The sequence below is a fragment of the Bos taurus genome, chromosome 15 (genome assembly GCF_002263795.3).
Source record: "Bos taurus isolate L1 Dominette 01449 registration number 42190680 breed Hereford chromosome 15, ARS-UCD2.0, whole genome shotgun sequence".
Lineage (NCBI taxonomy): Eukaryota > Metazoa > Chordata > Mammalia > Artiodactyla > Bovidae > Bos > Bos taurus.
The window spans coordinates 79,395,980-79,409,135 of NC_037342.1; the positions used below are offsets into that span (position 1 = coordinate 79,395,980).

A 13,156-nucleotide genomic window follows, 5' to 3' on the forward strand; every position below is an offset into this window, starting at 1 on the left:
CAAAAATAAATAATTTGACTTTATATAAATGAAAATTAAAATAAAGTTTTGTCTGTCAAAGGACATTCTCAAAGTATTAAAAAACGTGACCCTCACAATGGAAAAAGTTGGGAATCATATGTCTGATGTGTCTAATACATTGAATATACAAAACACTTTTATAATTCAACAATAGAAAAAACACCCAAATTAAAAGCAGACAAAGGATGTGAACAGAAATGTCTCGCAGGAGATATACAAATGGCCAATAATCACCTGAAAATATGTACAAAACATCATGGACAAGGGTGAACATCGGACCTTCACTGTGCACACTAAGAACGGAGGTTAGAGAAGCTGAATCATTTCTAATCCTTCCCCCCCACCCCCTCCGCTGGTGCCACCAACTATACCTTTCAACAATAAATGCATGACAGTAAATGTAATCTACAAAGAGAGATCAAAAATATACGTTTAAATGCATATAGTTAAACATCAAAGTAATTTTTTGAGAGAGAATAAAGTGAGTTTTGGAAAGAGCTACTAAATAAAGAGTGGAAAATAACCTTAATTTTAAGCAAAATATACATTCCCGCTTCATAATTTTGAAAGGACTGTCCTGTGCATAAATCTGTATCTGTACAGATTTTCTTTTTCATTCCAATCTCCATTAGATGTGCAGTTAGTCATTTAAGGGATGATTTGACAGCCTCAAAGATTTGTAGGTGGGAGGAAGTGAGAGTCACAATGGGGTGATGAAGTCACAATGTAGTGAAATGGATGCTTTAATATTTTATTTTGACCTCACCTCTAGCAAAAAATTAAAAATGATGACTTTCAAATGGCATTGATCCTTGCAATATATGGATAAATCTGGGAAACTCATATATTAGAAGCAGATAAATTACAAGGACTATAAACACATTGATATAATGCCTTTAATTCAGATATAGTTGGAAAACACTGTGAGAATCTGTCATTATTTGGTGTTAAAATTTTGAAATAAATTCCATTTATATCAAATATATATCATATTTATATACCATTTTATATCATATGATATCAAATATCATATTTCATATCTTCATTAAGGGTACAAGTATAATCATGAAAATCTTAAAAGGTGGAGCTTCTTAATAATATTAACTCCCTTTCCAAGGATTACATTTTTTCCCCACTATTCAAAGAGGACAAGCCTGTAGCATCAAACTAAATGTGTAGCTTTCATCAAAAAACATAATAAAAATGTTTGCTGTTGTTCAGTCACCCATTGTGACAGACTCTTTGCAATCCCATGGACTGTAGCATGCCAGGCCTCCCTGTCCTTCACCATCTCCCAAAGTTTACTCAAGATTATGTCCATTGCCTCAGTGATGCCATCCAGCTATCTCTCATCTTCCAATGCCCTCTTCTTCTGCCCTCAATCTTTTCCAGCATCAGGGACTTTTCCATTGAGTCATCTGTATGCATCAGATGACTGAAATACTGGAGCTTCAGCTTCAGCATCAGTCCTTACAATGAGTATTCAGTTGATTTCCCTTAAGATTGAGTGGCTTGATCTCCTTGCTGTCCAAGGGACTTTCAGGAGTCTTCTCTAGCACCACAGTTCTAAGGCCTCAATTCTTTGGTGTTTTGTCTTCTTTACGATTAAGCTCTTACAACCATACAAGAACACTGGGAAGACGATAGCCTTGACTATATGGACCTTTGTTGGCAGAGTTATGTCTGCTTTTCAACACACTATCTCGGTTTCTCATAGCTTTCCTGCCAAGAAGCAATCATCTTCTGATTTCATGGCTACAGTCACCATCCACAGTGATCTTAGAGCCCAAGAAGAGGAAATCTTTCACTACATCCACATTTTCCCCTTCTGTTTGCCATGTACAATATTATGGACCTCCGCCCATAGTTCTTCAGGCATATTGTTTACTAGATCTAATGCCTTGAATCTATTAGTTATCTCCCCTGCATATTTACAGAGGATTTGATTTAAGTCATACCTTAAAAATGAACATTCAGAAAACTAAGATCATGGCATCTGGTCCCATCACTTCATGGCAAATAGATAGGGAAACAATGGAAACAGTGAGAGACTTATTATTTTTTTTGGGGGGGGGGCTCCAAAATCACTGCAGATGGTGACAGTGGCCATGAAATTAAAAGACACTTGCTCCTTGGAAGAAAAGTTATGACCAACCTAGACAGCATGTTAAAAAGCAGAGACATCACTTTGTCAACAAAGGTCCATCTAGTCAAAGCTATGGTTTTTCCAGTAGTCATGTATGGATATGAGAGTTGGACTATAACGAAAGCTGAGCACCAAAGAATTGATGCTTTTGAACTGTGGTGTTGGAGAAGACACTTGAGAGTCTCTTGGACGGCAAGGAGATCCAACCAGTCCATCCTAAAGGAAATCAGTCCTGAATATTCGTTGAAAGGACTGATGCTGAAGCTGAAACTCCAATACTTTGGCCACCTGATGCAAAGAACTGACTGATTGAAGAAGACCCTGATTCTGGGAAAGATTGAAGGCAGGAGGAGAAGGGGATGACAGAGGATGAGATGGTTGGATGGCATCACCGACTTGATGAACATGAGCTTGAGCAAGCTCCGGGAGTTGGTGATGGACAAGGAGCCCTGGCGTGCTGCAATCCATGGGGTTGCAGAGAGTCAGACATGACTTAGGGACTGAACTGAACTGACACCTTGCTGGCCTAGTGGTTTTCCCCACTTTCTTTAGTTTAAGCCTGAATTTTGCTATGAGAGCTGATGATCTGAGTCAGAGTCGGTTCCAGGTCTTGTTTTTGCTAACTGTAAACAGCTTCTCCATCTTTGGCTCCAAAGAATGTAATCGATTCTAACGCCAAAAGAAAAAAAAAAAAAAAAGAGGTTTTACTCATCATTGGGGATTAAATGCAAAAACAGTAATTCAAAAGAACCTGGAGTAACAGGCAAATTTGGCTTCGAAGAATAAAATGAAGCAGGCTACTCTACAAAAATAGTCTACAAAATGATAACTATTTTTGTATGCTGACATTATAGCCATCAACCTGGTAAAATTCACTTCTTATTTCTAATATTTTAGCTTGAAATTTATTTTTTTGGAATTTTAATTAACACATATCCATTTGAGAATAACTGCCATTTTATTTTTGTTTCCCCAAGCTTAAAAATGTTTGTTTCATAATTTGACAGAAATTTGAGATGGCAGCTATAAAAGGGGTTATGGCTAATGTTTCATTAAGACAAATATTTTTGATGTATTGCTCATTGCTGTACTCGCCAGCAAAAGAACACTAACTGCCATCTTCTACTTAGCCAGTATGATAGGCACTAGTATTTAAATGTTATGTAATACACACACACACACACACACACACACAAACATTTTATTAAAATACACAAGAATGTCTTTAAAAAATATTTAATGATGGATGTTAAAAAAAAAAAAAAAGGCTTCCCTTCAGTTGAAACATAAACACTTGGCAAAGTGAGAACAATGATCTGGACTTGAGTCTCTTGCACTGAAACTTGAGGTTAAACCAAAGTTGACACCAGAAGAATGATCACAACTTGAACATCTATAGTTGACACAAGAAAAACCATTTCTAGTTTGCATGATTTTCACACATTACTGCTTTTGAGTAATTTGTAACAGAAAATAAACAGTTGTCCATAATCTAATTTATCATGCATGCCTTTTATATTTACTTTTTTTTTTCAGTGTTACAGCTCTATTTTATTTATAAGATAGCAGGAGAATCCAAGACTCGAAGAGAAGAGAGTGGAGGAGTGTGTGGGGAGGGAGAAAGAGAGAGAGCGAGAAAGAGAGAGAGAGCAGGCACGGGAGGGAGGAAGGGAGGGAGAGAGAGAGAGAGAGCGCATGCGCACGTGCGCACGCGGGAGAGAGAGTCCAAGAGAAAGCGCTTTGGCTCCTCCTTTTATATGTTTTTTCCTCCACCAGGGCCTGCCCTATGCAAATTGGGCTTAGCCAGGAGTGCTGTTTGTTCTGTTTGTCGTGCGTGAAGTCTTCACTCTGGCCCTCAGACCTTCCTTGTCTTTTAGCCACTGCCATTTTGGACTACTTTTCCCTATTCTACGTACCTAACATTCCCCCCTCAAGAGATGGGAGGCCCAATTCTTTGGGAATAGGGGCGTCGAGGTCTTTCTGGCTACTTCCTGCTGAACTGGGGTGGCGAGGGGTATTGGGCCTCCCCCTCTTGCTAGTCTCAAGCCTCAGAGTCCTTATAGCGGTGTCCAAGGGTGTGTGATATTTTCCATGGTCAGCTGTAGTTTTATATCTTTGTTGAACTGGCACTGCATGTTGTAGCTGGTTGACCTGGGCAGAGACAAAACAGGTTAGACAATTGACAGTACATGGAATAATCATAAGCATCATCAATATAGCATAACAAGGACTAGTAGGGACATTGGTCAATTTTAAATGCACATCGCCAGGATAGCTCAAGTCCCGCCTTGTTCAGGGATCAGAAGATCTATCTCCTGTCTGTTTTGGAGTACAGTCTCTGTCAAGCTGTGTTGGCTCCTTAGAGTTATCCTGAGAAATCTTATCCCCAGAAACCAGATTTTGGGGGTGTTCATTAGAATGACACTCATTGGTAGTTCTGAATAGGTATCTGAGATCTCCCAGGGGCTCACAGGTGTATTGAGTGTCCTCTTTTGTTTTCTTCCATGGCTTGACTCGTGAGTAGTGAATCCAGGAGTCATGTCCTGGTACCTTGACTGCTGTAGGGGTAGAAAGTATTACAGGGTAGGGGCCCTTCCATGTGGGCTGGAGTTGAGCCTTTGGGGACCCATCTTTCCAGACTTTAATTAGGACTTGAGTTCCTGGAGCATATAGTGGTGACTCTTTAGATAATCTTTTGGGTCCTGGTTCATACCCCACAAGCGTATATCCTGTTGGAATTGCCCAATGGCCATGGTATAAGACTGGAGGGTCTGAACCTCTGGATCTAGGAAGAGGTCATTGACATAAACAAAAGGTCTCCCATATAGCATCTCATAAGGACTAAGACCAACCTGTTCCTTAGGGGCAATGTGGGTGCGGAGGAGAGCTATTGGTAAAGCCTCCTTCCATCCCAGGGAGGTCTCTTGGGTTATCTTTTTTATTGCTGATTTTAAGAATTGATTGGCTCTTTCTACTTTTCCTGAAGATTGAGGCCTCTAGGCACAATGGAGATAATAAGTAATGCCCAATGCTTTCAAGACTCCTTGGGTGACCTTAGAAGTAAATGATGTCCCTTTGTAATGACCTGGGCAGACCAAATCTTGGAATGATTTCATGGAGCAGTTTTTTTACCACCTCCTCAGCCTTCTCAGTCTGGGTGGGAAAGCCTTCAATCCATCCTGTGAATGTATCTATCATGACTAATAGGTATTATATCCTTGAGAAACTGGCATCTGGGTGAAGTCCATCTGCCAGTCCTCTCCTGGGTAGGCCCCACATCGTTGGATGGGCTGGGCCAGCTGGGGTTTTTGAGCTCCTTGAGGGTTGTTTAATTGGCAAATGGGACAAGAGGAGACCACCTGTCCTATAGTTGTTTGGAGGCCTGTTCCTCTGAAGGACCTTTCTAGTAATCTTTGGAGGGCCTTTTCTCCTAAATGAGTAGTGGCATGTAGGGAGTTAATCAACTTCCATTGGAGGTTTCCAGGCAGAAAAAAGAGTCCCTCCTTTTGGAACCACCCCATATGATCTTGAAAGCCCTCGCTCTTAGCTTTAAGAGTCTCACCTTCAGTATATGAAGGAGTTTCTGGCAAATTAGTCTGTGGAACTAAGGTGGCAATCCCTATTAGGTCATGGTTCTGTAATGCTGCTCTCCTAGCTGCCTGATCAGCTCTTGGTTCCCTCGTGCCACTTCCGTGTTCCCTTTTTGGTGTCCTTTACAGTGGGAGACTGAAACCTCAGTGGGCAGATGGACTGCCTCCAAGAGTCAAAGAATCTGATCACCATATTTGGTTGCGGACCCTCGGGTGGTCAAGTGGCCCCTTTCTTTCCAAACAGCCGCATGTGCATGTAGCACCAGAAAGGCATATTTGGAGTCAGTGTAAATGGCTATTCTTTTTCCTTTTCCCAGCTCTAAAGCTCGAGTCAGGGCTATGAGCTCAGATAATTGGGCTGAAGTACCTGTTGGCAGAGGCTTAGCCTCTATGGTCTCAAAATTGGAGACTACTGCATACCCGGCTCTTCTTTTTCCATCCAAGACAAAGCTGCTTCCATCAGTGTACCAGATTTCCTCAGGATTGGTCAGAGGATCTTCTGATAATCCCTCTTGGGGTTTTGTCCAGTGGTCCAAGGTTTCTAGACAAGAGTGAAAGGGGAGAGAGCCCTCGGGGGTAGGGAGGAGGGTGGCTGGGTTAAGAACCTCACAAGGGGATATAGTGAGGCCTGGATTTTCCATCAGCATTACTTGATATCTGAGGATTCTTTGATTAGACATCCATAAATGGCCTCTCCCATTTAGGAGTTGTTTTACTTGGTGGCTGGTAAAAATAGTTAGTTTGCCCCCAAAGGAGAATTTTAAAGCATCTTCTATCATGATTGCAATAGCTGCAAGATTTCGAAGGCAGGGGGGCCAACCTCGGGAAGTTGGATCGAGCTTCTTGGATAAGTAAGCTACAGGCTGGGGCTCAGATCCTAACCTTTGAGTTAACACTCCCAAGGCTATTCCCTCTCTTTCATGGACATAAAGTTGGAATGCTTTTTCTGGGTCTGGCAACCTCAAGGCAGGCACCTGAGTTAAGGCCTGTTTTAGTGTAGCCTCTGCCTCCTTTTGAGGAGTTCCCCACATCAGTGGGACTGAATCATCTCGTCCCTTTAAGCTTTCATATAAGGGCTGGGCAATTAGACCATAATTGAGTATCCAGATTCTACAATAACCAGTTAGCCCCAGGAAAGCTTGCAATTGTTTTCAAGTTGTGGGGGAAGGCAACTGGAGAATTTCTTGTACCCGATCAGAGGACAGCCTCCTGGACCCGTGTGTAATCTGAACTCCCAGGTAAGTGACCTTTGTCTCGACCATCTGTGCCTTAGCACAGGAGACTTTATATCCCCTTTCTGCCAAGAAGTTTAGAACCTGAATTGCATGTTGTTGGGCACTTTTATCATCTGGAGAGCAGATTAGTAGGTCGTCTATGTATTGTAATATTTTCCCATTAGGTCCCAGGTCCAGATTTAGGAGATCCCGGCTAAGGGCCTGTCCAAACAGGTGGGGGCTATCTCTGAACCCCTGAGGTAATACTGTCCAAGTCATCTGTTGGTGTTTTTCTCCTGGGGCCTCCCACTCAAAGGCAAAAAGGTATTGGGATTCTTTAGCCAGTGGTATGCAAAAAAATGCATCTTTGAGATCCAAGACTGTAAACCATTTGGCACTGGGTGGGATTTCTCCCAAGATTACATAGGGATTGGGTACTGTGGGATGGAGGGGGACTACAGCTTCATTTATAATCTGGAGATCTTGAACCATTCACTAGGTTCTGTCTTTTTTCTTTACTGAGAGGATTGGGGTGTTACATGGCGAACTGGTAGGGACCAGTAGCCCACAAGCAAGGAATTTATTTATTAAAGGCTGTAGTCCCTCCTGAGCCTCTTTTGAGAGGATATTGTTTCCGGTTAGGAAACCGAGTGGGGTCTCGGAGGACAATGATGACCGGTTCAGCTTGGTGGGCTTGCCCAGGAATCCAATGGTCCCACACCTGGGGGTTAATTTTGTCTTCCCATAGTTTTTGTCCCTCTCTATTGAAGGTGTAATGGGTTCTTCAGTAGTAACCAGGAGCTGTAGAGCTCTAGGGGATGAAAAACTTCCCATCACAAGGGTGGTCCCCAGTTTAGTGAGTATATCTCTTCCCAATAAGGGAGTAGGACACTCAGGGACCACCAGAAACTGGTGGGAAAATGTTTGTCCATCCCAGCAACAAAGAAGTGCTCGGGTGAATCTTTTAGTAGTTGCTTTTCCTGTAGCACCCAAAATGGTACAGGTTTGGGAGGAGAAGGCTCCGGAGTAGATCAAGACAGAGTAGGTAGCCCCTGTGTCAACCAAGAAATTCTCGGACCTACTTGCCACATCCAGTTGTACCCTTGGCTCCAGCCCCGTGATGGTTATCTGTGACAGGTGGGCTGGCTGGAGCAGGCTGCTTCAATCCTCTTGAACCATCGTGAGGGTAGGCTTGGCACTTGACCTTGAGGCTCTTGGGTCCCGAGGGCAGAGTGCCGCCCAATGTCCCAGTTGATGGCATTTGTGGCAAGCCATTCTAGGAGACTTGTCACGGTTTGGACACTCTTTGGCCTAATGCCCCGCCTGTCTACAGATCAGGCATATGTCTTGTGCCTTGTCCTTCAAGGACTCGGGGTTTGCCATAGGGTTTCTCTGGAGGGCAGCCAGCATCTAGGCATGCCTTGTCTCTTTCTTTCTCTCCTTCTCCTGGGCCTTGGCCTCCTTCTCCTGTTCTCTGTTATAAAAGGTATTGGTGGCTGTCTGGACCATCTCATCTAAAGAGGCAGCAGGATCCTGCTGTTGTAGCTGCTATAACTTAATTCTGATATCTGATGCACATTGGGACAGGAATTTGTCCTTTAAAATCACCCGTCCCTCATAAGAGTCTTAAGTCCAGGTTGGTAAACTTTTGAAGTGCCTTTTTTAGCCTCTCCAGAAAGGCAATGGGGTTCCCATTGGGCTCCCAAGTTATTGCTGAGACCCGGGCACAGTCCCACAAGTAATAGGCTTCTTTCTGTTTCCATAGGTAGACTTCCTTAGGGGTGAGTCTTTCTGAAGCTTATCCTACCCAGAATAGTTGCAACCTGAGAGCCAGGTGTCCCCAGGTCAGGGTGCAGATCCCCAGGCAGGATGAGGTGTGACAGCCTCCTAGAGATCGAATCCCCAAGCAGGTCGAGGTGTGAAGGCCTCCCGAGGATTGGGTCCCTGGGCAGGTCGAGGCATGACGACCTCCTGGGACCCCTGGGACTAGAGGATCCCCAAACAGGTTGAGGCGTGACAATCTTTTGAAGACCGATCCCTAGGCAGGTCAAGGCGTGATGACCTCCTGGGACCCCCCAGACTGGAGTTTGGGCGTCCCCAAGATCTCCAGTGTGACCAGTGCTGGGTAGAATTAAGAGATTTGTAACTCATTGCTAGTTTGCCCACCATGGACGGGAATAAATAAGTTCATCTTACCCAGAACTGTTGCAACATGAGAGCCAGGCGTCCCCGGGTCAGGGTGCAGATCCCCAGGCAGGCTGAGGCGTGACAGCCTGCTAGAGATCAAATCCCTGGGCAGGTCGAGGCGTGATGGCCTCCCGAGGATTGGGGCCCTGGGCAGGTCGAGGCGTGATGACCTCCTGGGACCCCTGGGACTAGAGGATCCCCAAACAGGTTGAGGCGTGACAACCTTTCTAAGACCGATCCCTAGGCAGGTCAAGGCGTGATGACCTCCTGGGACCCCCCGGACTGGAGTTTGGGCGTCCCCAAGATCTCCAGTGTTACCAATGCTGGGTAGAATTAAGAGGTTTGTTTTGCCCACTGTGGACGGGAATAGATATGATGTAAGTTCATCCTGCCCAGAACTGTTGCAGCCTGAGAGCCAGGCGTCCCTGGGTCAGGGTGCAGATCTCCAGGCAGGCTGAGGCATGACAGCCTCCTAGAGATCGAATCCCCGGGCAGGTCGAGGAGTGATGGCCTCCTGAGGATTGGGTCCCTGGGCAGGTCGAGGCGTGACGACCTTCTGGGACCCCTGGGACTAGAGGATCCCCAAACAGGTTGAGGCGTGACAACCTTTTGAAGACCGATCCCTAGACAGGTCAAGGCGTGATGACCTCCTGGGACCCCTCAGACTGGAGTTTGGGCGTCCCCAAGATCTCCAGTGTGACCAGTATTGGGTAGGATTAGGGGTTGGATATTATAGAGTATTTCCTTCCCAAGGCCAGCTATTTTCTGGTTGTCTCTCCAGAAGATTGTAGAAACCTTGTGGGTCTGGATGGGGTTCAGGAAAAGAGCATGAAACAGGAGGGAAGGGGGCAGAGCACAAGGGTATAATGTAAACCAATTAAAATCAATTGGGTCCAAGATGACAAGTCAAATTCAAGTAAACCTTAATCCCCAGTCTATAAGCCAACAGACACACCCAGAGGTGGCAGGACAGCTCCAAGGCACAAGGTCAGAAGAGGGAGAAGTGGGTGGTTCCCCAATGGTTGGGATGTTCCTCTCACTCATTAGCATATGAATTCCATCCCCTCACAAAACCTAGCCAGGCTTAATTCCATGGCTGCAGCTCTTGCCCTCAGCAATGGTTCACACCCTGAAGGGTGGCTTCTCTCTGGATCCTAACAAATCTACCTCTTATCGCTTTGTCTCTCAATGAATTTTTGCAATGAGACATCAGAGCCTGAGTTTCATTAGTATTGGTCAGGCTTGAGTCCCGGGAGAGAGCTGAAGGACAGGAGAAAAAAGCAGTGGGAAAAACATGCCAAAGAATCCCCTTCATAGCCCGCCGAAAAATTCACTAAATATCTGACCGGTGCTCACAGTTTAATTGGTCTAATCTTTGGCACAGAGAAGAGAAAGGACAGAAGAGCCCCCACCGACTTGTGTAACAGCTATTGGGGCTCAGCAGATAGCGCCTTTGGGACATGCTGAGGAGTAGCCTCTACAGAGTCCCTCAATTGTGCCCCTGCCACCCACCTCTTAGTGGGAGGTTTGAGGAAACAAGAAACGAGAGATTATAAAGGTCCTCCAGCCATAGGAGCGAGGATCTCTTACCTTAACCGGAGGTCTTCTGGAATCTGAGACTGGGCCGCATGAGCTTTCTGCTGAGTTCGTTTTTCGCTGTCCCAGTTTCCAGCACGATGGGCCTTCCCCTGCGCTGGGTTTCTTTGCTTGCTGCTTCTAGCACGGGAGCTTCGCTGAGTTGGGCTCCTGTTGTGCTTGGCCTCTTCCACGTAGAGATTGTTTCAGCCAGGTTAAACCCGAGTCATGGCACCATAGATGTCACGCGAGTGTATGTTCCTCGGTTCTTTGTCTCGTCACAACAAAGATTTGGAGCGACGGACATTAAAGCCCTCAGCACATCACAGCTCTTGGGTCTTGGACAAACTGTGCTACAGCTCTTAGGAAAATCAGTATTACAGCTCTATTTTATTTATAAGATAGCAGGAGAATCCAAGACTCGAAGAGAAGAGAGTGGAGGAGTGCTTGGGGAGGGAGAAAGAGAGAGAGAGAGAGAGCGCGCACACATGGGAGGGAGGGAGGTGGGGGGGAGAGAGAGAAAGAGATCGCATGTGGGAGAGAGAGTCCTATATTTACTTTTATATAGGAATTTTGCAGAGATTTTTCCACATTCTATGCAGAGCACCTTTTACTTCCTTGTTCCTCAAGCTGTAGATCATAGGGTTCAGCATGGGTATGACCAAAGTGAAAAATACAGAGGCCATTTTGTCAGTATCAAAAGAGTGGCTGGACTTGGGCTGCATATACATAAAGGCTAGAGTGGCATATAGTACAGCCACCACTGTCAGATGAGACCCACAGGTGGAGAAAGCCTTCTGCCTGCCCTGTGCAGTGTTCATTTTTAGGATGGCCTTAAGGATCAGTATGTAAGATACAAGCACTATCAGAAAAGATGAAACCAAATTAAACACGGAACAGATCAGTATGAACAGCTCGATTTCCCACGTGCTTGAGCACAGCAAAGTTAGCAAGGGGAGACTGTCACAGTAGAAATGACTGATGATGTTATAGCCACAGAAGGATGAAATAAATATCTGGATGGTAGTTATTAGAGAAACGGAGGCACTGTAAACATAGGGGACTGCGACCAGCACCCAGCATATCCTCGGTGACATAACTACTGTGTAGAGCAGAGGGTTGCAGATGGCCACGTAACGGTCATAGGCCATTGCCGACAGGATGAAAAGTTCACTGATGATGAACAAGATGAAGAAAGTCAGCTGCATAGCACACCAATGATAGGAGATTGTGTTTTGATCAGTTACAAAAGCTACCAGCATTTTGGGTCCCACAGATGTGGAATAGCCAAGATCAATGAAAGCCAGGTTTCTGAGAAAGAAGTACATGGGTGTCTGTAGCTTGGAGTCCACCTTGGTGAGAACGATCATGCCCAAGTTTCCCACTGCCGACACTGCATAGATGGTGAGGAACAGCACAAAGAAGGGAGCCTGCAGCTCAGGCCGGTCTGTGATTCTCATGAGGATGAATTCACCAGGCACTGTTTGATTTTGTTTGTCCATCCAGGCCATCAAGGGAAATAACTGTGGGAAGAGCCGTAAGAATAGATGTTGGGGTTCAGAAGATACCATCTGATAAAAGTTTAGTATGCAAAGCCGTTATGTGTAAGACGAATCTAATTATTTTTGATGGAGTGATTTAAAACAAGACTCACCTCCATCACTGAACCTGGAACCACATTTAGAAACCATTATAAGGTAAGATGGACTTCGCTGGTGGATCAGTGATACAGAATCTGCCTGCAATGCAGGAGAGGTGGTTTGATCCTAGAAGATCCCCTGGAGAAGGAAATAGCAACCCACTCCACTCTCCTTGCCTAGGAAATCCCATGGACCGAGGAGCCTGGCAGACTATAGTCTATGTAGTTGCAAAGAGTCAGACACAACTAAACCACCACCACCACCATCATAACGTAACATATATAATAGCCATTTTACTTTTTGTGTCAATGATTCTCATTACAAAATACACACAGTTCCTTTATGGCTCTGTTAACAAACTATCATTTTAAACATTTGGCCACAGTGGGAAACCTGATTTTTTTTAAATGTAAATTTATTTATTTTAATTGGAGATTAATTGCTTTACAATATTGTATTGATTTTGCCATACATCAACTTGAATCTGCCACGGGTGTACATGTGTTCCCTATTCTGAACCCCCCTCCCTCCTCCCTCCCCATACCATCCCTCTGGGTCATCATTTTTCAGTTGAAATACATATAATTGGTTTTTAAAAAGTATCAAATTTTAGAAACAATCATAATACAAAGTAACAGTACTTACTTTCTTTCCCTTGGAACTTCAGTCCCAGTCTCTGAAGAAAACTATTACTAACTTATTTAATAGACTTTGATTTACTTCTCTTTATGGCACCCCACTCCAGTACTTTCACCTGGAGAATCCCATGGACAGAGGAGCCTG

General features: G+C 44.6%; 1 protein-coding gene across 2 annotated transcripts; it reads right to left on the reverse strand.

Annotated features, from left to right (window-relative positions):
* Nucleotides 1–6,874: 6,874 nt before the first annotated feature.
* Nucleotides 6,875–12,244, reverse strand: OR8K66 (olfactory receptor family 8 subfamily K member 66). Of its 2 annotated transcripts, XM_059875174.1 has the most exons (2): nucleotides 11,334–12,244; nucleotides 6,875–7,010 (listed from the first exon to the last, which is right to left on the reverse strand). In XM_059875174.1, exons 1-2 carry the CDS (start codon nucleotides 12,242–12,244, stop codon nucleotides 6,881–6,883), a joined length of 1,041 nt encoding a protein of 346 aa, XP_059731157.1. In that variant the 3' UTR covers nucleotides 6,875–6,880. The 2 variants fall into 2 exon arrangements, with proteins under 2 accessions (XP_059731157.1, XP_002693718.2); XM_002693672.2 differs by lacking the exon at nucleotides 6,875–7,010 and having other exon boundaries at nucleotides 11,189–12,244.
* Between the last annotated feature and the right edge of the window lie 912 nt (nucleotides 12,245–13,156).